This window comes from Pelophylax lessonae, assembly GCF_965119305.1.
Source record: "Pelophylax lessonae genome assembly, chromosome: 13".
NCBI classification, from domain to species: Eukaryota; Metazoa; Chordata; class Amphibia; order Anura; family Ranidae; genus Pelophylax; species Pelophylax lessonae.
The window spans coordinates 51738861-51765135 of record NC_138780.1 but is presented as its reverse complement, the minus strand read 5'-3'; the positions used below and the strand labels follow the sequence as shown (position 1 = coordinate 51765135).

The 26275-nt window shown below is 44.2% G+C and overlaps 1 protein-coding gene across 1 annotated transcript in view; it reads left to right on the top strand.

Annotated features, from left to right (window-relative positions):
* Window positions 1–26275, top strand: part of ATP6V1D (ATPase H+ transporting V1 subunit D) — a 64164-nt gene that overhangs the window by 12566 nt on the left and 25323 nt on the right. Inside the window, exons 2-4 of the mRNA XM_082242583.1 lie at window positions 11664–11781; window positions 17041–17120; window positions 21671–21738. Coding sequence (XP_082098709.1) covers window positions 11664–11781; window positions 17041–17120; window positions 21671–21738 — 266 coding nt within the window. The remainder of the gene's footprint in view (window positions 1–11663; window positions 11782–17040; window positions 17121–21670; window positions 21739–26275) is intronic.

Genomic DNA, 26275 nt, shown 5'->3' with positions numbered 1-26275 from the left:
CCTGTCATCCTAGTGGCCAGGTCTCGGCCTTGGCGGTTTTCTTTCAACATCCGTTGGCCACACACTCGTTGGTGCATACCTTCTACAGGATGCTTGATTCCCCCGTTGCGGTCTCCATTGCCTTTCTGGGACCTCAATTTGGTGTGGTCAGTTCTCCAGAAGCCACCCTTTGAAAATATTAGGTAGATTCCCCAGCTTACGTTGTCTAAGAAGGTTGCCTTTTTGGTGGCCATTACTTCTGCTCGCAGGGTGTCTGAACTGGCGGTGCTGTCTTGTCCACCTTACCTGGTGGTTCATAGGGTTAAGGTGGTTCCTCGTCCATGTCCGTCGTTCCTTCTACAGGTCGTCTCTGATATTTATCTGAATGAAGACATTGTGTTGCCCTCTCTGTGTCCCAAGCCTAAGCATCCTAAGGAAGTTGCTTTGCACTCCTTGGATGTGGTTCGGGCAATAAGGGGTATCTGGCAGCTACAAAGGCTTTTCTGAAGTCAGACTCACTATTTGTCCTCACGGATGGACCTCGCAAGGGCTGGCTACCCCTGCTGCGACTATTTCCAGATGGATCAGACCGACTGTGGTTCAGGCTTATTCTATTAAGGGTCAGGTTCCTCCTTTCCCTGTCAAGGCGTACTCTACTCGGGCGCTTAGTGCCTCCTGGGACTTCTGTCACCAGGCATCAGTGATGCAGGTTTGCAAGACGGCCACCTTGGTCGTCTGTACACACATTCACTACGTTTTAAAAAGTGGATGCGTTGGCATCTGCGGATGCTACCTTTGGCTGCAAAGTTTTGCAGGCTGCTTTTTGGAGGACTTATCCTCTTTGAGGGTGTTTTTTTGTTTTTTTTAAGGTGAGCTTCAGTTGTTGACATTTGAGCTCCAAGTTACCTGGTTGGCTAATTTTAGAGCCGGTTCACACTGGGGCGACTTGTCAGGCGACCTGGTCGCCTGACATAGATTAGCACAGGACCCGTTCTAATAGGAGCGACACAAGTCTCTCCGACTTAGAAAAAGGGTCCTGAGCTTCTTTGGGGCGACCTGGAGCGACCTGCATTGACTTCAATGATATGAAGTCCGTGCCGGCCGCTCCGAGGTCGCAGTGCGAGCTGCGCACCGCGACTTCACAGGTCGCCCCGGCAAGTCAGGTCGCTGCTATGTGAACCGGCTCTTAGCCTTGGAGAAGTTGTTTTGTTCTGCTGTTCCCACCCCTCATGTTTGACACTGCTTACGGTCAAGAAGATGAAGTGCTTTGTCTGTCAATGAACTAAAGAGAAAATGGGATTTTTGACTTACCGTAAAATCCATTTCTCTGATGTTCATTGATGGACACAGCACCCACCCCGCCCCGCTATGGAGTTGGGTTTGTTTCTTCTGACAATTGCCATTGTTTGAGCACCAAATGATATGTTATACTCATTGTTGCCCCATCCTATATACTGTACTGTACTGTATTTAGTATTACTATACTATTACTATACTGTACTGTATTTGGCTTTCATTTTTCGTGTAGTTCAGTTATTTCAGTAAAATACAAACACATTTGTTTATTTTCCCATATATTTTAATTTACATATTAAATTATAGTTTTTATTATGTGTATATATGTGCATCATCCCTGGAATTCTTTTTGTTCGGCAGGAGGTATGCCTTTTCACACTGTAAATACAAGCCATGTTTAGCCACAAACAAAGAGGCAGAATTTCCTGACTTAACTGGATCCAGTTCACTGCCAGTGTTTGCAAGCTAACTATGGTAGAAACCAGTAGGGAGGGTTTACTGATACATTTATAAACATGCAGGACAACGTGACTTAATTCTGCCTCACCTATACAAGGTTAGATACTGAATGATATTAAAAATGTTGTGTTCAAATTTTGTTTGCCACTGCTGTAACAGTAAATTGGATTAGAAAATGGTAAACCGCGGATCTGGGTTGTAAATGTTGAATATTAAATGTATTAGTGCCGGTTCACACTGTTTCGACTTGGTCGCCTGACAAGTAGCGGTCCATGCTGTGCAATGGAACCGTTCTAATAGGAGCGACTCAAGGCGCTCCGACTTAGAAAAAAGTTCCTGCACCTTTTTTTTGCAAAGTCGGAGCGACTTGCATTGACTTCCATTATGTGAAGTCGTTGCACGCCGCGCCGAAGTCGCGCCGCACGGGCGACTTCATTAGTCGCCCGAAGTCGGGCGACTTTGGGTCGGAATAGTGTGAACCGACACTAGGGCCTTATTGTTTGTTTTTGTTTTACATGGATGTTGTTTGTTTTTGTTTACATGGATGTTCAACATGAACCAGCCTCTTCTTAGTCCCCGTTCACACTGGGGCGACCTGTGAGGCGACCTGGTCGCCTCACAGGTCGCCGTAGGTCGCCTTCCTTAGGGAAGCTGCGGACCCGTTCTAATAGGAGCGACACAAGTCGCTCCGACTTAGAAAAAGGGTCCGGAGCTTCTTTGGGGCGACCCGGAGTGACCGTCATTGACTTAAATGTTATGAAGTCCGTGCCGGCCGCTCCGAGGTCACGGCACGCTGCTCGCACCGCGACCTCGGAGGTCGCCCCTGGAAGTCGGATCGCCCCAGTTTGAACGGGGCCTAAGGCAGGCCATACACGATGCAAATTTCGAACGGAAATCCAAATTGAACGTAAAATCGATCGTTTTTCGTACCGTTGGTGTTGTATGTGCGACACGCGATTTTCGTATGATAGCCAAAATTGACTGATCCAACATGTTGTTTTTTTTTTTTTTGCGAAAATTGGCCAAATTTCGTATCATTAACGGGGGAGTTGTATGATTTCACCTAACAAAACACAGTACATTAGGGGGGTGTCCAGTAGAGGTGTGGTTAAATGGACAAAACAACATTGCATCACTTCCCATACTAGCACAAAAATAGTGTTTGGAAGTACGATTTTCTAATCAAATTGATGGTACACTCGCATCCTGTACGCGAGCTCCGCTTTCGTTTATCGATCAGCGGATCGTTCGAAATTCGCATCGTGTATGGCCTGCCTTAGACATTCTTGCAAAACAAGTTTTTTTTTTTATGGTGGTGAACGTTGAAGGTTTTTTACCTTCATGCATTTTATGCCAGTAAGGTAAAATCCTGCATACAGCTCTGGCCGCAGCCCCCCACACTACTTGCCCGATCCAGCAATGTGCATGACAGCAGCTGCTCTCCCGGGTCTCTGCCTTCTCGTTGGCTGAGATACAGCAGCGGGAGCCATTGGCTCCCCCTGCTGTCAATCACAGCCAGTGAGCTAATAAGGAGAAAGCAAGGGTTTTGTCTAAGCCCTGTTCTGTGTGTCTTGTGGCAAGGCACGGGAGCGAGCATGCAAGTTGCTTGATATGGGGGCACTCGGAGAAGAGGAGGAGGATCCAGGAGTGCCGGCAGGGGGCCTAAGAAGGGGAGGATCATCGCACAAAGCAGGTAAGTATAAGATGTTTGTTTTTTGTTTTTTTATTTTTTAAATAATTATATACACAGTGCTTTGCGAAAGTATTCGGCCCCCTTAAACTTTTCAACCTTTTGCCACATTTCAGGCTTCAAACATATAGATATAAAACTGTAATTTTTTGTGAAATCAACAAGTGGGACACAATCATGAAGTGGAACAAAATTTATTGGATATTTCAAACTTTAACAAATAAACTGAAAATTTGGGCGTGCAAAATTATTCAGCCCCTTTACTTTCAGTGCAGCAAACTCTCTCCAGAAGTTCAGTGAGGATCTCTGAATGATCCAATATTGACCTAAATGACTAATGATGATAAATAGAATCCACCTGTGTGTAATCAAATCTCTGTATAAATGCACCTGCACTGTGATAGTCTCAGAGGTCTGTTTAAAGCGCAGAGAGCATCATGAAGAACAAGGAACACACCAGGCAGGTCCGAGATACTGTTGTGGAGAAGCCGGATTTGGATACAAAAAGATTTCCCAAGCATTAAACATCCCAAGGAGCACTGTGCAAGCGATAATATTGAAATGGAAGGAGTATCAGACCAATGCAAATCTACGAAGACCTGGCCGTCCCTCTAAACTTTCAGCTCATACAAGTTTTTTATTTGTTAACAAAGTTTGAAATATTCAATAAATTTCGTTCCACTTCATGATTGTGTCCCACTTGTTGATTCTTCACAAAAAATTACAGTTTTATATCTTTATGCTTGAAGCCTGAAATGTGGCAAAAGGTCGCAAAGTTTAAGGGAGCCGAATACTTTCGCAAGGCACTGTATGTATATGTGTATGTATAGTATCTCCCAAAAGTGAGTACACCCCTCACATTTTTGTAAATATTTTATATATTTTCATGTGACAACACTGAAGAAATGACACTTTGCTACAATGTAAAGTAGTGAGTGTACAGCTTGTATAACAGTGTAAATTTGCTGGCCTAAACAATGGTAGGAGACCGCAGAGACTTTGTTGTAGAGAGGCATTTTGGATTTTTACCTTAGGTTCCCTCACCCCCAAGGGGTTGAATGAGGAAATTTAGCTTCAGTCAGTGATGTCATTTCCTCGACCTTTTTGCTAAATTAATATATAGTTCTAATTGCTTTTCTTAAAATTTTGTTTCCTCTTCTTTTTTATTCCAACAATCCTTGTCCACCAGCCTGTTTAGAGCCCTTCTTCTTACTGTAAGCCTAAGTGGGGTATATCTTCCCCCCCCCCCCCTTTTTTTTTTTTTTTTTTTTTTTTTTGGGTCCTGTTTTTGGTCTAGTCCTATCTATTTTAGTTTATTGACCTAGTAATTCACCTCTAGAATTTTTGTCCTAGTTGTAGCATAGAGGCAGTTTAGTCCCTTGTGACGGACCCCTGTCTGCCCTGGGTGCTTTCTGGGACCCTCCTTGGGGATTCATATAATAGGGTGTTCCCTTTTTATGTATCTATTTATTCATTGAATTGGTCTTTTATATGATACAACTAATTAATTTGGTCATAGCCTTTTTATCTTTTTATTATCTATTAATTCTATATATGGCATGCATTATCAAAATATAATTGTATAGAATTTCAATGTGCTGTTTCTTTTTGAGGTAACCCATGACACAATTATAGCCTTCCTGTTTTTATTTACAGGGCCCTTTCTTGAGCAGTCATTGGCATTTTACTGCTAAGTCTACTCCTCTTTCAGACGCTTGGGCCCGTAGCTTCCAGGTTCCCGACCGAGTCGGATGTGACGTCGGTCGAGACCGGAAGTGACGTGGCTATTGGTGGAACGCATGCGCATTGGGACTTCCTGGTTCCCAATGTGAGCGTGCGTTCTAAGGAGACCTCGGCGTGACCTGGGGTAGCCGTTTGATTCTTTGTCACCCACCATAGATGGGGATAAGGCACCCAGGTCATCATGGGATCCATTTTAAGGCCCACGATAAGTCCCCCTGGCGATCCCTGCTGCATAAGGGAACGGGTAGGCCTACACCCCATTTGGATAAAAGATGCAAGTCACTCCACTGAGGAGTCCTTCTCTTGTTTTCTATGTTTTTAGTCTATATGGATACCTATCGTCCTGAGAGGGCAGCAAGAGCCTAGAAGCCAGCAATACAGCTGTCCCTTTACCACAGCACTTGAACACAGGAGACTTTTTGTCTCTTTTTTTATACAAGCTGTACACTCACTACTTTACATTGTAGCAAAGTGTCATTTCTTCAGTGTTGTCACATGAAAAGATATAATAAAATATCTACAAAAATGTGAGGGGTCTCCTCACTTTTGTGAGAGAGTGTGTGTGTGTGTGTGTATGTATGTATGTATGTGTGTGTGTGTGTGTGTGTGTGTGTGTGTGTGTGTGTGTGTGTGTGTGTGTATATATATATATATATATATATATATATACACAGTATCTCACAAAAGTGAGTACACCCCTCATGTTTTTGTAAATATTTTATTATATCTTTTCATGTGACAACATTGAAGAAATAACACTTTGCTACAATGTAAATTGGTGAGTGTACAGCTTGTATAACAGTGTAAATTTGCTGTCCCCTCAAAATAACTCAACACAGCCATTAATGTCTTAACCACTGGCAACAGAGTGAATACACCCCTAAGTGAAAATGTCCAAATTGGGCCCAATTAGCCATTTTCCCTCCCCGGTTTCATGTGACTCGTTAGTGTTTCAAGGTCGCAGGTGTGTTAAATTTGGTGTTGTCACTCTCTCTCATACTGGTCACTGGAAGTTCAACATGGCACCTCATGGCAAAGAATTCTCTGAGGATCTGAAAAAAATAATTGTTGCTCTACATAAAGATGGCTTAGGCTATAAGAAGATTACTGAGACCCTGAAACTGAGCTGCAGCATGGTGGCCAAGACCATACAGCAGTTTAACAGGACAGGTTCCTCTCGGAACAGGCCTCGCCATGGTCGATCAAAGAAGTTGAGTGCATGTGCTCAGTGTCATATCCAGAGGTTGTCTTTGGGAAATAGACGTATGAGTGCTGCCAGCATTGCTGCAGAGGTTGAAGGGGTGGGGGGTGAGCCTGTCGGTGCTATGACCATATGCCGCACACTGCTTCTAATTGGTCTGCATGGCTGTCCTCCCAGAAGGAAGCCTCTTCTAAAGATGATGCGCAAAGCCCACAAACAGTTTGCTGAAGACAAGCAGACTAAGGACATGGATTACTGGAACCATGTCCTGTAGTCTGATGAGACCAAGATAAACTTATTTGTTCCAGATGGTGTCAAGGGTGTGTGGCGGCAACCAGGTGAGGAGTACAAAGACAAGTGTGTCTTGCCTACAGTCAAACATAATGGTGGGAGTGTCATGGTCTGGGGCTGCATGAGTGCTTCCGACACTGGGGAGCTACAGTTCATTGAGGAAACCATAAATGCCAACATGTACTATGACTTACTGAAGCAGAGCATGATCCTCTCCGTTCAGAGACTGGGCTGTAGGGCAGTATTCCAACATAACGACCCCAAACACACCTCCAAGACGACCACTGCCTTGCTAAACAAGCTGAGGGTAATGGTGGCCAAGCATGTCTCCAGATCTAAACCCGATTCAGCATCCGTGGGGCATCCTCAAACAGAAGGTGGAGAAGCGCAAGGTCTCTAACATCCACCAGCTCCTTAATGTCATCATGGAGGAGTGGAAGAGGACTCCAGTGGCAACCTGTGAAGCTCTGGTGAACTCCATGCCCAGTGCTCAAAAATAATGGTGGCCACACAAAATATTGACACTTTTGGCTCAGTGTGGACATTTTAACTTAGGGGTGTACTCACTTTTGTTGCCAGCGGTTTAGACATTAATGGCTGCGTGTTGAGTTATTTTGAGGGGACAGCAAATTTACACTGTTATATAAGCTGCACACTCACTACTTTACATTGTAGCAAAGTGTAATTTCTCCAATATTGTCATATGAAAAGATATAATAAAATATTTACAAAAATGTGAGGGGTGTACTCACTTTTGTGAGGTGTGTGTGTGTGCATGTACACTATATTGTCAAACGTATTGGGATGCCTGCCTTTACACGCACATGAACTTTAATGGCATCCCAGTCTTATCGGGTTGAGGTGCAGGCCAGTCAAGTTCCTCCACCACAAACTCATTCTTCCATGTCTTTATGGGCCTTGTTTGGGCACAACCATGTTGGAACCGGAAGGGGCCATCCCCAAACCGCTCTCCACAAAGTTCCCTTCACTGGAACTAAGGGGCCAAGCCCAACCCCTGGAAAAACAAGCCCACACCATAATTCCCTGCCCTCCACCAGTGCACAAAGCAAGGTCTATTAGGACATGAATGAGCGAGTTTGGGATGGAGGAACTTGACTGGCCTAACCTCAACCCGAAAGAACACCTTTGTAATGAATTGAAGCGCATACTTTTCAATAGTGCCCTGGCTGGAAAAAGGAGAAACACTGGCCCTAGACCTTATAAGCAAGACTTGCTTAGACAACACCCCTCTTCTGAAGTATGTTTGAGAAATTGTAACCTCATCACAGCTTCCTTTTCTGCCCCTGATATAACACGTTGTGCATTATGTTGAATTGGTATACATCCGGTGAGCTGATATTGTAGTTCTGTTCCAGAGCAGCCAAATGTAATGAGTATACAGTGGGTACGGAAAGTATTCAGACCCCCTTAAATTTTTCACTCTTTGTTATATTGCAGCCATTTGCTAAAATCATTTAGGTTCATTCTTCTTCCTCATGAATGTACACATAGCACCCCATACTGACAGAAAAACACAGAATTGTTGACATTGTTGCAGATTTATTAAAAAAGAAAAACTGAAATATCACATGGTCCTAAGTATTCAGACCCTTTGCTGTGACACTCATATATTTAACTCAGGTGATTTCTTCTGATCATCCTTGAGATGGTTCTACACCTTCATTTGAGTCCAGCTGTGTTTGATTATACTGATTGGACTTGATTAGCCACACACCTGTCTATATAAGACCTTCCTGTGTATATGCTGTGAATGAGAATATGTATATAGGGGGGGGGGGGGTTTGTTCAATCTAACAGTAGGCAGATGTTTTAAAATTTATTTTTGTGTTTATATTTTAGTATGAATCAACCTGGAATGTCAGGTTAAATTGGTATTAGAGCCGGTCCACACTAGCGCGACTTGTCAGCCTGACAATTTGCGCTCCCTCACGGTCCATTGACCGCTACAGAACCCGTTCTAATAGGAGCGACACAAGTCGCTCCGACTTAGAAAAAGGGTCCTGTACTACTTCGGGGCGACCTCGGAGCGAATTGCATAAACCTCCATTATGGGAAGTCCCTGCAAGTCGCTCCGAAGTCGTGGTGCATGGTAATGCACAAGTCGCCCCCGAAGTAGTAAGGAGTCGTGTCGCCATAGTGTGAACCGAGCCTTACTGAAATGTTGCCTTTTAATCGATGCATATGTTTCAGTTTTGAGAGATAATACATCTATTACCCTTCACCTCCTTACTACTTTCTAGCAGCTTGGGCAGACAGTTACCATTTGTTTTATAAGTTATGGGATATAATGCTGTGTAGCTCCTGGTCAGACCATGGCATTATTTGATATCTGTAGCAGATTTCCACCTAATATTTAATGCAGGTGAATCTTCTTTGTGCATTTGGTTTAAATGACAGTGATTCACCACCAGTGAATGTTTTGTAAAGATCACATGATGATAAAGGGAACAGCAAAAAAAAAAAAAAAAGCCTTAATAAACTATCTGAATAATTGTTTTCTCGTCTGTTCACTGACGGACACAGCTCCATGTCTTCTCGACCATTGGACTTATGCTGCTCTCTCTTCAGGAGTAGGACTAGGCAGAAACCGCTTTGGCTACGCCCCTTAAGCCAGTCCCAGGGGGTATACCGTCACTTCCTACTATAGGACTTCAGTTTTTTTCTGCCTAGTCAGGAGTAAGGCCCTTGCTCTCTGCTGGGATCTGCGGTCATGGAATTTTTTTTTCTCTTTTCTTTATTATTTTTGTTCCTATGTGAACTACAATCAACAGCTGAACTGGGCGTTGCACTGGATATCCTAGACCCTTACGGTCTTCCCAGTCTGGCCTGCGAGAGCGATCCAACTATTCGCTCCACGCTAGGTTGGCCACGACATAGTCCCACTGGATGGGGGTTTGCTGGCAGGTGAAACACCTCGCGAGGTTGCATAGCCCTGGTCACGACAACAGTCAAGATCAGAGTCGTAGCCTACCTTGGGCCACAGATGGTGTGGTTGACTGCTGGGAGCAGTGCCCGCCTAATGCCATGGTGTGGTGAGTAGTGTCCCCCCCTCTTTTTTTTTTTTCCTTTTGAGAATTGCTGGGTGTTCACAGGCCCTCCCTGGGGATGGTAGGCCCCCTTCTGTGTCCTCCCTCCCCCTCACATTTTCCCCCCTCTCCCTAGTGGATTTCCCTTCGTCGGTCACCCTCACCTGCCCCCCCCCGTCTCCTCCCCTTAGTCCCCTTTTGGGGGGCACGGATGTGTTTTCATGTGGGTGGGCTTCACTGGTGTTGGGCCAGAGAGCAGTGGGTGTGTTTCTCTCTCGGCCCCCCTTTTGGGGGTGCCTGTACCTTGGTGCTGCAGGGGGGGTCTCTTGGGGGTTTCTTCCTGGTGGATGCTTATTTCCGTGGGGTCCTGCGTGGTGCCGCCATTTTGCCATGCAAGCTGTTTCCTGGCTTCGACGGCCATGTTTGTGTATTCCCGTGGCCATGTTTTTTGGTTTCCCATTGAAAATAGCAACGGCCATTTTCTTGTAGTCTGAGTGCAGTGATGTGCTGCGTGGGCCTCTAGTGTCAGTGTCGTCGCAGTGTGGCAAGCTGTTTGGTGCTCTTCAGCTCTGGGGTGCTGAGTTCTAGTGGGAATACGATCCTTCCTCTGCTATACAGCGCCGCGGGTACGCTGATTCTTGTGGTGCTCCAGCGGTGTGCGGGGGTGTTTTTAAATGAAGAAAATCAAGGTAGAAGGGATTCCAGTTATTCTGATGGCATCGGACTGGCCTTGCCGGACTTGGTACGCAGGCCTTGGAAACTTCCTCTCAGGGAAGAGCTTCTGTCTTAGGGACCAATCTTCCATCCTGCTTTACAGTCGCTGGCTTTAACGGCCTGGCTATTGAAAGCCAGGTGTTGAAGGACAGAGGATTGTCGGAGTTGTGTTCCTTTTCTGTGTCTCGTCTGTTGGAGTTTCTACAACTAGGTGTAGACCAGTGTTTTTTGCTCTGGGCACCACCAAGGGCCAGATCTCTGCCTTGGCCACATTTTTACAAAGGCCGTTGGCTGCAAAGTCCTTGGTTCACACTTTTGTGCAGGGAGTTTGCCATCTGGCTCCTCCGGTGCGATCCCTGGTACCTTCGTGGGATCTCAATTTGGTCTGTGCTTCTAAAGCCGGCTTTTGAAAACATTAGTGAACTCCCTCTGCTCACTCTGTCGCAGAAGGTGGCCTTTTTAGTCGATATTACTTCTGCACGTAGGGTGTTAGAGTTGGCTGCGTTGTCCTGTCGGTCACCTTACCTGGTGATTCATAGGGACAAAGTGGTGTTGCGACCCTGTCAGGCGTTCCTTCCTAAGGTTGTCTTGGGGTTTCATTTGAATGAAGATATTGTGTTACCGTCCTTATGTCCTAAGCCTAAACATCCTAAAGAAATTGCTTTACATTCCTTGGATGTCGTCAGGGCGATTTGGGTGTACCTGGCGGTGACTGAGCCGATTCGGAAATCAGATTCTTTAGTTTGTTCTTACAGATGGACCTCGTAAGGGGCAGGCTGCTTTGGGACATCCCAATGGTTTGGAGCTGTGTCTGTCAGTGAACGAAACAGAACTGGATTTTTGTCTTGCCGTAAAATCCTTTTCTCTGAGGTTCACTGACAGACACAGCACCCGCCCCTCTGTTGGGTTGAGTTATGTATTCTTCTGACACTGCTTGTTACAAACTGAAGTCCTATAGCAGGAAGTGATGGTATACCCCCTGGGACTGCCTCAAGGGCGTAGCCAAAATAGTTTCCGCCTAGTCCTACTCCTGAAGAGAGAGCAGCAAAAGCCCAATGGTCGAGAAGACATGGAGCGGTGACCGTCAGTGAAGCTCAGAGAAAAGGATTTTACGGTAAGACAAAAATCCAGTTTTCCCAATATATCATTGACACTGTTATACATCTGGTATGTTCATTTTCTCTCTAACATAGCCTTGTTTATTAACAACCAGTAATACCCTTTATCTCTATTCTATTTTAAGGGCCCAGACCATCATGAAAGCTCGTCTGAAAGGTGCCCAGACAGGACGCAATCTTCTTAAGAAAAAGTCTGATGCCTTAACTATGCGCTTCCGACAAATCCTTAAAAAAATTATTGAGGTACAGTTTGGAAAAAACAACTTGTTACTACATTTATTTGCAGTGTTCCCACTAACCATCCCTATAAAAAATGTAATGCTACATTTTTGTATAGCATAGTTTCTAGATTAAAGTGTATGTCAAGCCTAATATTTTATTTATTTTTTTTTACATTTTTGGATGGTGCATAGAAGTACAGTAAAACCTTGGTTTGAGAGTAACTTGGTTTAAGAGCGCTTTGCAAGACAAGCAGAATTTTCTAATAAATTTTGACTTGATATACAAGCGATGTCTTGATATACAAGTAGCCTCAAGTCACAGCTAAGTATAAAAGAGAAGAGAGGCGCCTCTAAGTGTAGCAATATGGTTACATTTAATGAAGATACAACATTTAGCAACTCACACGGTTGATGATTGGAACAGGCACATCTAAGGATGCAGGCATCCGGGGTAAAGCTGTCCACATAGGACCATCCTCCGCACCATCATCTACGTCATCCCTTCCATGCTGCCCCTCGCTTTCAGATCGCTTTACTGCAGGGTGATCTTCCCGGTCAGGATTACAGACTGGCAGCCGGCGGTGCAGAAGATGGTCTTTGTGGACAGCTTTACCCCGGATGCCTGCATACTTAGATGTGCCTGTTTTATTCATCAACCATGTGAGTTGCTAAATGTTGTACCTTCATTAAATGGAACCATATTGCTACACTTAGAGGCGCCTCTCTTCTCTTTGATACTCTGTAGCTCCTGCTGGATTTTGCTTCTAATCCCCTTGTGGAAGCGGCTATTTGTGGATGGACATTTTATGGTTATATAACCTATCGCAATGCTATAATCTTTTTCTAAGGACTATAAATTGAAGGATTTATGAATAAATGGTTGTGGAACAAATCATTGGAGTTTCCATTATTTCTTATGGGGAAATTCGCTTTGATATAAGAGTGCTTTGGATTACAAGCATGTTTCCGGAACGAATTATGCTCGCAATCCAAGGTTTTACTGTATTAGAATCGTTTTAAGGCAGGGCTCGACCAATCCCAGGTCGCCACGGGGACAAGAATTTGCATCTTAGCGCCTGGACTTTTCACTGTTGGCACCAGGCGTAAGCAGCTTCAACGAGCATGGGCCCCGTCCACACTAGGCTTGTGACGGTATCAGATTTTCATGCTGCGATTAATTGATTAAGGTTTTGCCACGGTATACGGTATTATCACGGTATTCTATTATTAAATTTAAATTATTAAATTTCCACCTCACTTCAATTTCATTGCTGAATTTAGGGGCTTTGGTTCACTTATGCACATTATTATATAGTCAGTCAGTACAGACTCTGTGAACCAGGCCTAAAATAGGTCATCAAGCAGTGTCTGGCCTAACTGGTGATAACTGGTTCTGGCGCTCGGCTCCGATCCGATGGCCTGGTCATTAAGAGGGCAAATCCTTGTGGTCAAGAAGTGGTTAAACCTGAAGGAGGTGTTGTTTATAAATTACTTTACTATTGCTTTAGGCCTGGTTCACATGTATGCGGGTTGGTGGTTCACATTTGCACAGGCATAGCAGCCCATTGATTTGAATGGGCTGCTATGCCCTCATTTTCCGCAGAAAAAAGGTGCATGCAGCATTTTTTTAAAATTCAGTGGCCTTGAAATCCATCCTGCTTTTGCACCATGCGACTAACCTGCAGTTCCTGCTCTGGCAAGCTTTCTGCATTTTTTGTATACGTGGGCACGGCATTTAAAAATAAACAGTTTGCGTGTGCAGCAACGGCAGGTAAGTCGCATGGTGCAAAAGAAGGATGGATTTCATGGCCACTGCATTTTTTTAAATTCTGCATGCACCTTTTTTCAGCTGAAAACGCAGGCATAGCAGCTCAAGCCCATTCACATCAATGGGCTGCTATGCCTGTGCAAATGTGGGCCCCCAACCCGCATACATGTGAACCAGGCCTAAAGCAATAGTAAAGTCATTAATTGGTTAAACCTGCAGGAGGACCGGTGTTTTTATCTATTAATGACTTTACTATTGCTTTAGGCCTGGTTCACATGTATGCGGGTTGGGGGCCCACATTTGCACAGGCATAGCAGCCCATTGATGTGAATGGGCTTGAGCTGCTATGCCTGCGTTTTCAGCTGAAAAAAGGTGCATGCAGAATTTAAAAAAATGCAGTGGCCATGAAATCCATCCTTCTTTTGCACCATGCGACTTACCTGCCGTTGCTGCACACGCAAACTGTTTATTTTTAAATGCCGTGCCCACGTATACAAAAAATGCAGAAAGCTTGCCAGAGCAGGAACTGCAGGTTAGTCGCATGGTGCAAAAGCAGGATGGATTTCAAGGCCACTGAATTTAAAAAAAATGCTGCATGCACCTTTTTTCTGCGGAAAATGAGGGCATAGCAGCCCGTTCAAATCAATGGGCTGCTATGCCTGTGCAAATGTGGGCCGCCAACCCGCATACATGTGAACCGCCAACCCGCATACATGTGAACCACCAACCCGCATACATGTGAACCAGGCCTAAAGCAATAGTAAAGTCATTAATAGATAAAAACACCGGTCCTCCTGCAGGTTTAACCACTTCTGGATCGCAAGGATTTGCCCCTTTAAAGACCAGGCCATCGGATCAGAGCGCCAGGACCAGTCATCACCAGGTAGGCCAGACACTGCTTGATGGCTATATAATAATGTAATGTGGGCTGCTAGGCGTGTGTGTGTGTATATATATATTTATTAGAGCTGCACGATTCTGGCCAAAATGAGAATCACGATTTTTTAGCTTGGAATAAAGATCACGATTCTCTCACGATTCTCTGTGTAACAAAAAAAAAAAAAAATTGGGATAACTTTACTGTTACGTTTTTTTTTTTTTTTTTATTCATTAAAGTCTAATCATTGCGTTTGAAAGACTGCTGCGCAAATACAGTGTGACATAAAATATTACAACAATCGCCATTTTATTCTGTAGGGTCTCTGCTAAAAAAATATATAAAATGTTTGGGGGTTCTAAGTACTTTTCTAGCAAAAAAAAAACTGATTTTAACTTGCAAACAGCAAGTGTCAGAAAAAGATCCAGTCTTTAAGAGGTTAAACTTCCTTTCTCCCTGGCAGAGGGAAGGAAAAGATACAAATGTAATCATTTTTGTTTATAGTTAGGAGACTTAATGCTGAAAGGTGTTAGCTGAGTGAGTGAATGAGTCATCCAGCTCACTGAAATGTATCAATTCACAAGTCAGGCAGACTTGACAGAGAAACTCGGTATTTTAAAAATGCCACAATAACAATACCGTGGCTATGCAATACCGCGATATATCGAATTACCGAAAACCGGCATATGTCTAGTCCACACTAGAGGTGCGCATCTTCATTGGTCTCATGATTCCATTAAGATTACCCTGTCAACGATTGGATTACACGATGCATAACTGCCCATGGTTTTCATCAAAACTCCAAGAAGTCATCAGAAGAACTCAATTTTTTTTTATCTGCTCTTTAAAAAAAAAGACAAGTGTAAGGTTTTGCACTTGGGGACTAAAAGCACAATACACTTTAGGGGGGGAACCTTTGGGGGGAATCAAAAATGAAGAAAGATCTGGGAGTCTTGGTAGAGGATAGACTAGGCAATAGCATGCAATGTCAAGCAGCAGCTGCCAAAGCCGGCAGAATATTAGCATGCATAAAGAAAGGGATGTATTCCAGAGATAAAACTATAATCCTTCCACTTTATAAAACTCTGGTCCAACCACATCTGGAGTATTCTGTCCAGTTCTGGTCACCAGTCCTCAGGAGGGATGTGTTGGAGCTGGAGAGAGCTGGAGAGAGTCCAGAGAAGGGCAACTAAACTAATTAGGGGATTGGAGGACCTTAATTATGAAGAGCGTCTGCAATCGTTTGATTTATTCTCCCTGGAGAAGAGACGCCTGAGAGGGGACATGATGGCAATTTATAAATATCTCAATGGTGATCTCAGCATAGAAAAAAAGCTATTCAGTCGAAAGGATTGCATGAGGACTCGAGGGCATACAATGCGATTAGAGGAGAAGCGTTTTAACCTCAGGCAATGTGGGGGGTTCTTTACTGTTAGGGCTACAAGATTGTGGAATCCTCTACCACAAGAGGTGGTTTCTGCGGGAAGTATGGTCGCTTTCAAAAGACTCTTAGACGTACATCTCAAGGATCAGAACATTCAGGGGTATGTGAGATGATTACGGCCACACACATCTACACAGGTTGAACTGGATAGACTATTGTCTTTATTCAACCTCACCTACTATGTAACTATATGTAACTCCCTGCATGTAGCAAAGCCTGAACAAAGCAGACAACTACAGTATTTATTTAGAACAGTAAATTCTAAATGGCACAGCCCCCTTTTACATTCCACAGTCCCTTGCACTCCCAGGAGATTCCCCCCTCCCCGGTCTTCTGGGAGAGCACTGCCAGCGTACTCCTAAAGTTATAAAAAAAAATTCCTGCCAGCCCCTCTGTTTTATGAATCCATCTTACACTGTGTAATTGTTAGTGTAAACCGCCTCTAGATACTTTATCGCCGATCTTTTATGGCCGATCATGTGATTAGACAGCACAGCAGCCGGGCACATGACCTCCCCAGCTAATGTTAGAGGGGATCTCAGCCCCTCCCGCTGTAGTCCTTACATCTGAGGAGGAGAGCGGCTGGAGGTCACGTGACCAGCCATAAAAGATCGGAGATAAAGGCATCGGTTTACACTAACACACAGTGTAGGATGGATTCATAAAACAGCGTTTTTTTTTGTTTTTTTTTTTTTAGTTTTAGAGTACGCTGGCAGAGCTCTCTCAGGAGAGGCAGGGTGCACCAGGATCACAATCACTATGCAGCTGTTCTCTGCATCGATGCAGAATCGTTCAAGCCTGCATCGTGATGCATCGATTCAGAGATTGTTTTCAACACCCCTAGTCTACGTTAGCGGCTTTTCATCTGCCGCCCTGCTACACTTCATGTCCCACAGTGTTTCGATCTAGCCGGACTGAATGCACAGCCGGACTTGAGTGGGAGGTTTTCTGGCAGCAGATGCTCCTGAAAAACCTGCGGCATGGACTCAATTCATGTGTCATGTGTCATCGCATATGGCAGTGTGTACTGCCTCTTGTGCGGATGGGATGCGGGAACAGGCTGCGAATTCACAGCCTTCCCGCATCGCACAAGTGTGAACTGGCACTGAGAGCCAGGATCCCTACCATCACCACACCAATGTATCCAAAACTATCGTGTGTAACTTGTAATCCATTAATATTTATGTTGCAGACCAAGATGCTAATGGGAGAGGTTATGAGAGAAGCTGCTTTCTCACTAGCTGAAGCCAAATTTACAGCAGGTGATTTCAGGTAAGCACTGCAATGAATTAAGATATAACAATATATTTTACACTTATATATTTTCATTCCAAAAAATTGTACGTTGCATTCAGCAGCTTGATGAATGTTGTTCGAAAAGTAGTTAAAAATTTTAGTTTGATTTCAAAATTCAGTTTTAAAATGAATAGACTTTACTGAACAAAAACCATATAATTTCTGTTAGAAATTCATTTGTTTGCAAGAAAATTTCCATCCTGCTCCTTTGGATTTTCTTGCCACTGAGGTAAAAAACAAACGTTGATTTGGCACCATTAACAATTAAAAAAAATCAAACAAACATTTTCTAACTAAATTCTCCTATTGTATAGCCACCTTTAGGCTTTCTAGTATCATTGTGCCAAACTGGGTAATATTTAGGGCATGGCTTGAACGGTAATGCCAAATGTCACTTTTTTGTGGCATGAAATTTCTTTTATTGCGGGTATTAGATTAGGTATTTAATTTGTAGCAGAAAAGGAGCTGTGAGAAAATGTTATCTTGGAAAGTCAGACAAATGAACAATTGGTTTACAGTTTTTCTTGTGTAAATTATCATTACTGTTGGAGCAAGACCCAGTTGTGGCCTACAGCATTGTACATATTTATTTGGTGGAAAATATATCGTGTACCCTGTGTAGTTAACCACTTTACCACCAGAGGATTTTGCTGTCTTACGTCCAGGCCACTTTTTGCGATTCGGTGCTGTGCGACTTTAACTGACAATGCGATGCTGTACCCAAACAAAATTTACGCCCTTTTTTCCCCACAAACAGAGCTTTCTTTTGGTGGTATTTGATCACCTGTGCGATTTTTTTTTTTTTTTGATCATGCGCTATAAACAAAAAAAGAGCGTTTATTTTGAAAAAATAACAATATTTTTAACATTTTTTTATATGAAATTCCCCCCCCAAAAAATTTAAAAATCTAATTTTTTTTAAATTTTTGGCCAATTTGTTTTCTGCTAGCTATGTTTGGTAAAAAAAAATCACGATAAGCGTATTTTGATTGGTTTGCGCAAAAGTTATTGCGTTTACTAACTAAGGGAAAGATTTCTGTCATTTTTGGTGGTGTTTTTTTTTTTTTTTTGCGGGACTGCGACATTGCGGCGGACAGATCGGACCCTTGACTGACATTTTTGACACTTTTGGGGGTACCAGTGACATTACTGCAGTAATCAGTGCTATATATATGCACTGTTACTGTAAAAATGACACTGGCAGGGAAGGGGTTAATTTTATTGGAGAGGGAGGGGTTAATGTATGCCTGGTGCTTACTAACGTGTGGGGGGGGGGGGGTGACTGTGTGACACAAGGACAGATGGGATGTTCAGCTATGCTGAACACTCCGATCTGTCCCTGCCTGTCACTTAGGAGATCCGCCCGCTCTGTTTACACAAGCGGGCGGATCTCCTCACTCGATTCCCCGTCGATCGGGGAAGAGCAGCGGCGATCGCCGCCGCTCCTCCCCTGGCCCGACTCCCGCTGTGACTGAATACAGCGGGAGCGCGCCTACAGGGGGAGGAGTCCAGCGACGTAGGTCTACGTCGCTGGACGAGAACGAGCCACATTGCTGCAGTAGCAGCAATGTGAGCGGTGGGAAAGTGGTTAAAGCAGTGGTAAACCACGGCATTTGAAAAAAAAGAAAGAAAAGAAATCCCCCTGCAAGGCAACGGCATAATTTGCTATTATACATTGCATACTTGCACATTGTGAAATAATTACCTTAGAACGAAGCCCTCCAGCGTGGCCCCGTCACCGCTGACACTGCTTCCATTTTCACCCAAACCTCCTTCTGGGTTCGCGGTAGTGATTGACCGATATCATTTTTTTCATTGCCGATACCAATATTTTGGTCCTCGTGTATCGGTATCGACCGATATGGGCCGATTATTTTTGTACATTTACATTTTTTTTTTTTTCTTGACAGGTACTCTTGTGGAGTGATATGGGGGTCTAAAAGACCCCAAACCCCTCCTCTGCACATAAAAGCATTAAAAACGCCAAGTTTGGCTGTTTTGAATGCTGTCAATTTTTTGAATTTGGCACCGAGTACCCAGAAGTATTTTTTTTTTTTAATCTGGCGCCAGTACCTGGAAGTGATGTCATGACATCACTTCCGGGTTTTTGCATGGAGACCCGATCAGAGCCAAATACGGCTTTGATCGGGACTTCGGCGGCCATGCAGGCTGGTTGCCCGGGTCTCCCGGTGGGACGGGAGACCCGACTGTCTTGTAATGACATTGGTTGTCATTACAAGACAGCCCACCGTTGGCTATAGACGCCGGTACAGGGGGTGATGCCTCTGGCTGCAGGCATCACTCAAGTACAAGCACTTTCCCAAAATATCGGCAATATCGGTAACCTGTTGGGGCCGATTCCAATGTATTGGGGACATTTATTGGGGCTTTGCCCATAATCGGTCGATCCCTAGTTCGCGGGATCTGGCAGCTTGAATGGGCGAGCCGCGATTACGTCATGCGTGGGAATCACAGGCACGGCACAGCGTTATGAAGGAATGGCACAGGTATGCATGGCGGTGACATCACCAGCTGCCAAAAGAGCGAATAATTCCTAAATGGTGCACGCTTGGGAGATAGTCATTTTAGCTACAGGTAAGCCTTATAAGATTACCTGTAGGTAAAAACCACAAAGCAGACTTTACTACTGCTCAAAAAAAAAAAAATGTTTTCTTTGTATTCTATAACATGAAATGCCCACAATTGGTCTGTTTTGGCATTAGATGACTTGAGGAAGATTGAGCAGCATTTATTCTTTCATGTTGTTTTAGGGTTCTTGCATATAGTACTGATGTATGAACATCTAATTCCTGGCAGAAAAATCCTGTGTAACAACATGAGGATGGCCTGTATAGTAAATGCGTGTATTCGTGCATAAAAAATTCTTCTAACTTTTCTTGGATGTGGAGTCTGCAGTGCACACGTGCATAAAATACTGGAATTTTTAGGCATTTATGTGAAGTGTGAATTTAAATTTTAGATTCGTGTCACAATTCCCACTTTGTTAAAATGGCATAAACAGTAAACGGCAAATTTATTTCTCCAAGTACATTGGACTTTTAAGGTACATTTCCATAAATCTTTAAAAATAATTTTGTATTTTATTGATACAAAAATATATTCAAGAATACTTCACTAGAAAATAAATAACAACCACTGGCTGATTTATTACAATTTGTAGTGTTTTACATATTGACAACTTATTATCTAAAAAGTTTAGAATGTCACATGTTATTCACACCATAATAATCTTTAACCGCTTCAATACTGGGCACTTTCACCCCCTTCCTGCCCAGGCCAATTTTCAGCTTTCAGCGCTGTCACACTTTGAATGACAATTGCGCGGTCATGCTACACTGTACCCATATGAAATTTTTATAATTTTTTTCACACAAATAGAGCTTTCTATTGGTGGTATTTAAACACCACTGGGTTAGTTATATCTTACAATAAAAAAAAAGAAAAATGACAGAAAATTTTGAGTAAATTTTGAAAATAAGTAATTTTTCTCCTTCACTGATGTGCACTGATGGGCACTGATGAGGCGGTACTTATGGGCACTGATGAGGTGGTACTAATATTCTGCACTGATAGGTGGCACTGATGAGCAGGCACTGACTGGCAACACTATGGGCACTGATTGTGGGCACTGATGGGCATTGCTTGGGGGGACTTATGGGCACTATTTTTTACTTTACAGTAATCAGGGCACTGATGATCAGTGCCCTGATTACCTTTCCTAGGCTTCCCTTTGAGGAGGAGCCGCTGATCGGCTCACCTCGCCACACACTGACAGATGATAAACGGCACTTCCTCATTTACATGTGACCGGCTGTGATTGGACACAGACGATCACATGGGTAAAGAGCTGCGTCATTGGCTCTTTATCAAGATCGGGGTTGCACCGTGTCCTAGCAACACGGCGCGGCCACGATTGCCGCATTGCGGGCCCGAGAGGCTGTTCTGGTGCGCCATCCTATGATGGCGCCCCAGAACGAGAGCTGCACTGCTCCGCCGTCATTTGACGGTGGGCGGGTGGCAAGTAGTTAAAGATATTTGCATACATTTACAACAAATAGGAAGGCGCATCTCATTTCTCAACATGTTTTGTAAACTTTATTTCACTTCACCAGGAGTCGATGCGGTTAACAGAATATCTGAGGAATGCAAATGGCTATTAACCCCTTGGTGCCGGTGCCTCCTGGCCATTTACGTGGGGGGGGGGCGGTGTTTATGATCATGTAGCCCCTGTGATTGGCTGTCGATCGCAAGTAGAGAATTGCGATGCTCATTCCTATTTGTTGTAACTGTATGCAAATATTTTTAAAGATTATGGCGGTGTGAATAACATGTAATCTTATACAATTTTTAGATAATTTGTTGCCAATGTGTAAAACACTACAAATGATATTGTAGTCCCTTGGGTAATATTTTTTGTGATGTGTATTTTTATATTGGGGATGTTGGTACATCAACATGTGAGCCAGATCACTAGAATTATAATGCAAATTATTTCTCCCAAACAGTACAACTATTATTCAGAATGTGAACAAAGCACAAGTGAAGGTTAGAGCTAAGAAAGACAATGTTGCAGGTAAACCATTTTCTTCATTTTTGTAAAATCTTTGGTAAAATTATACCAGTAATAGAGTGCCTCAAATACTCTATTACTTTGCATATTTTATTTTTTAAAATGAAGTTGGTAATCCAGATTAATAGGACTTGGATAGCTGCCTGAGAAAATCCGGAGATACTGTACAAGATACATAGACCAGCTCTGGACGAGAGAACAGCAGAAACAGTCTACCTCTGGACGTGGGGCGGGCGTGATTTTCCTGAGGATCCGGGTAAGTATAGCTTTTTGGTGCGTCCCGAGACAAAATGAGCAGTTAACCCATGCAGTGCGGGCAAAGCTCCACTGCATGAGAGAAATTTTTTTTTTTCTCGGAGTTCTGCTTTAAAGTGTTTGTTACCCTAAAAAAAAAATAAAAAATAAAAAAAGAGATCCTGTTTCCTTATAGCAGATAAACTGCTTGTGCTGTCTAACCTACCCCTCTGGAAACTGTAAAAAACCTGGCTGATCCTGCCACTTTGTGTGTCTCCCTCTCTGTGCTGACCACCATAATCATGGCTAATGAGCTCTGACCTCCGTGGTCAGCCTGTGTTCCTCTGTCATCCGCAGCTCTCCTCTCTGCCAGCTCCATGTGTCTGTGTCTCTGTCTCCCCCTCTGCTACTCATAATAAACCAGTCAAATGTCACTGCCAGCCCCTCTCTGTTAACCTCCTGTTCTGCATTGTATAACTGCTTGTAAGAAACGATGCCTCTAAATACCTTTTTTGAGAAGTGTCTTTAGTCATGTCATGTGACTCCAGGCCGCTCTGATAACACAATCCAGGGCTACAGCAGGAGGAGCCGAGCAGCCAGTTTTGTGGTCACGTGACTCCCGGCCGCTCTGAGAACACAATCCAGGGCTACAGCACGAGGAGCCGGCTGACGTCAGAGGGAAAGCTTGGCTCCTTCTGCTGTAGCCCTGTATTGTGTTATCAGAGCGCCCGGGAGTCACGTGACATGACTAAAGACACTTCTCAAAAAGGTATTTGGAGGCATTGTTTCTTACAAGCAGTTCTAGTTACATAGTAGTTGAGGTTGAATAAAGACAATAGTCCATCCAGTTCAACCTGTGTAGGCGTGCGTGGCTGTAATCGTCTCTCATACCCCTGAATGTTCTGATCTTTGAGATGTACGTCCAAGAGTCTTTTGAAAGTAGCCATACTTCCCGCAGAAACCACCTCTTGTGGTAGAGAATTCTACAGTCTTGTAGCCCTAACAGTAAAGAACCCCTGCGTTGCCTGAGGTCAAAACGCTTCTTCTCTAATCGCATTGTATGTCCTCGAGTCCTCATGCAATCCTTGCGACTGAATAGCTTTTTTTCTATGCTGAGATCACCATTGAGGTATTTATGTCCCCTCTCAGGCGTCTCTTCTCCAGGCAGAATAAATTAAGCGATTGTAGACGCTCTTCATAATTAAGGTCCTCCAGTCCCCTAATTAGTTGCCCTTCTCTGGACTCTCTCCAGCTCCAACACATCTCTCCTGAGGACTGGACAGAATACTCCAGATGCGGTCGAATCAGGGTTTTATAAAGTGGTAGGCTTATAGTTTTATCTCTGGAATACATCCCTTTCTTTATGCATGCTAATATTCTGCCGGCTTTGGCAGCTGCCGCTTGACATGCTATTGCTTAGTCTATCCTCTACCAAGACTCCCAGATCTTTCTCCATTTTTGATTCCCCCAAAGGTTCCCCCCTAAAGTGTTTTTTGCTTTTATGTTTTTAGTCCCCAAGGGCAAAACCTTACACTTGTCCACATTAAACCTCATTTGCCATGTCATTGTCCACTCTGTTATTTTGTCCAGGTCATTCTGTAGGATATCTGCTTCACGCTGTGCAGTTATTGCCCTGCCCAATTTTGTGTCATCTGCAAAAACTGATATAGAACTACTGATCCTGTCCTCAATGCTGTTTATGAATAAATTGATCAGGGTTGGTCCCAGGACTAAACCTTGGGGACCCCACTTACCACTCCTGACCAGTCTGAGTATGCGCTATTTATTACCACCCTTTGGACACGCCCTTTTAGCCAGTTCCGTATCCAAGAGCAAACCTTTTGGTCGATACCTGCAGACCTTATTTTATAAATTAAGCACTTATGGGGAGCTGTATCAAAAGCCTTAGCGAAATCTAAGAACACCACATCCACTGGTCTGCCCCTATCTAGCTCACACCCTCCTCCTCGTAGAATGTTAAGAGATTGGTTTGACAAGAACGCCCTTTAGTAAACCCGTGCTGATTACTGCTGATGATGTTGTCTTTAGCAAACTCTACGATATAGTCCCTTATCCCCTCCTGACCGGCCTATAATTTCCCGGGACATGCCTCTGCCCTTTTTTGAATATCAGTATCACGTTAGTTTTCCTCCAATCCCCTGGTACATTTCCTGTCCTAATACTGTCAGCAAAGATCAGGAACAGTGGTCTAGATATAACCTTACTGAGTTCCTTGAGTACTCTCGGATGTACGCCATCCGGGGCTGGTGATTTATTTGTGTTCATTTTATCCAGCCTTTCCCTGATTTCACCCTCTGTTAGCCATAGCAGAAAGTCCTGTGTATTACTACTAACCATACAGTCATGGTCAGTGTACCCCTCCTTTTCCTGTGTAGACTGAGGAGAAAAAAGCATTCAGCACGGTTGCCTTTTCAGTGTCCTCTGTAACCATCCTCCCATCATCGTTAATTATGTGTGCAACATGCTCTGTCATAGTTTTTTTGCTGTTGATATATTTAAAGAATTTCTTAGGGTTCTTTTTACTATCCTCCGCTATTTGTCTCTCAAAGTTGATTTTAGCCATTTTGATTTCGTATTTACTTTTCTTATTTGCCTCCTTGTATTGGTCCTTTTGAGTCGGGGTTCGAGGGAGTCTCTTCTATGGTGGCTCCGCTCCCCGGCCCTGCGTCTGGGGAAATCCTTTCTTCCCCTGTATTGGACTGTAATCACCACGGATGCCAGTCTGTCCGGATGGGGAGGTGTCTTGGGAGTGTGTTCGGCCCAAGGTGTCTGGACTCGGGAGGAGTTCAGGCAGCCGATCAACATCCTGGAAATTCAGGTGATTAGGCTTTGTCTGTCCCAATGGACAGATCGGATCGTCTGCAGGGACGCCTTGTGCAGATACAATCAGACAATGCTACGGCTGTGGCATATGTCAATCATCAAGGGAGCACAAAAAGTGCCCTGGTGGCCCAGGAAGTGGCTGGTATATTAAGGTGGGCAGAACAATATGTTCCAGCCCTCTCTGCTGTGCACATTCTAGGGTTAGAGAATCGGCAAGCGGACTATCTCAGTCGGCAGACATTGGACCTGGGAGAATGGTCTCTTCACCCGGAGGTATTTCATCAACTGTGTCTTCGGTGGGGGACCCCCGATGTGGACCTGCTGGCCTGTCAACAGGAAGGTGCAGAGGTTTGTGTCATGGTCGCGGGATCCTCTGGCCGACGCCCCGGTGTCCCCTTGGGGTCAGTATTGTCTGATTTTATGCCTTTCTTCCAATACAACTTCTGTTGAGACTGCTACACAGAATCAAGGTAGAGGGGATTCCAGTCGTTCTGGTGGCACCAGACTGGCCTTGTCGGTCTTAGTACCCAGCCCTGGTAAGGCTGGTAGCAGACGTCCCTTGGAAACTTCCTCTCAGGGAAGATCTTCTGTTTCAGGGACCAATCTTCCATCCTGCGTTACAGTTGCTGGCTTTAGAGGCCTGGCTATTGAAAGGACAGGTGCTAAAGGACAGAGGGCTGTTGAAGTCTGATTCCTACATTGTTAAAAGCTAGGAAATCTACTTCCAGGAAGGTTTATCATAGAGTTTGGAAGGTGTACATTACTTGGTGTGAGTCTCGGGGGGGGGGGGGGTTCTACCCTCTCCCCAATCCTTTTGTGTGTCTCACCTGTTGGAGTTTCTACAATTGGGTGTAAATCAACATTTGGCTCTGGGCACCATCATCAAGGGCCAGATTTCCACCTTGGCTATATTTTTCCAAATGCTGTTGGTGGCGAAGTCCTGGGTTCACACTTTTGTGCAGGGAGTTTGCCATCTGGCTCATTCGGTGCGATCCCTGGTGCCTCCGTGGGATCTCAATTTGGTACTGTCGGTGCTTCAAAAGCCTCTTTTTGAAAATATTAAAGAACTTCCTCTGCTCACTCTGTCGCAGAAGGTGGCTTTCTTAGTAGCTATTACTTTTGCATGTCGGGTGTTGGAGTTGGCTGCGTTGTCCTGTCGATCACCTCATCTGGTGATTCATAGGGACAAAGTGGTGTTTCGACCCTGTCAGGCGTTCCTTCCTAAGGTTGTCTCTGGGTTTCATTTGAATTAGGATATTGTGTTACCGTCCCTATGTCCTAAGCCGAAACATCCCAAGGAAATTGCCTTACATTCCTTGGATGTGGTAAGGGCTATTCGGGTGTACCTGGCGGTGACTGAACCAATTAAAAAAATCTGATTCTTTGTTCTTACCGATGGACCTCGCAAGAGACAGCTGTGTCTGCTGCAACCATTTCCAGTGGAACAGGGAGACGGTGGTGC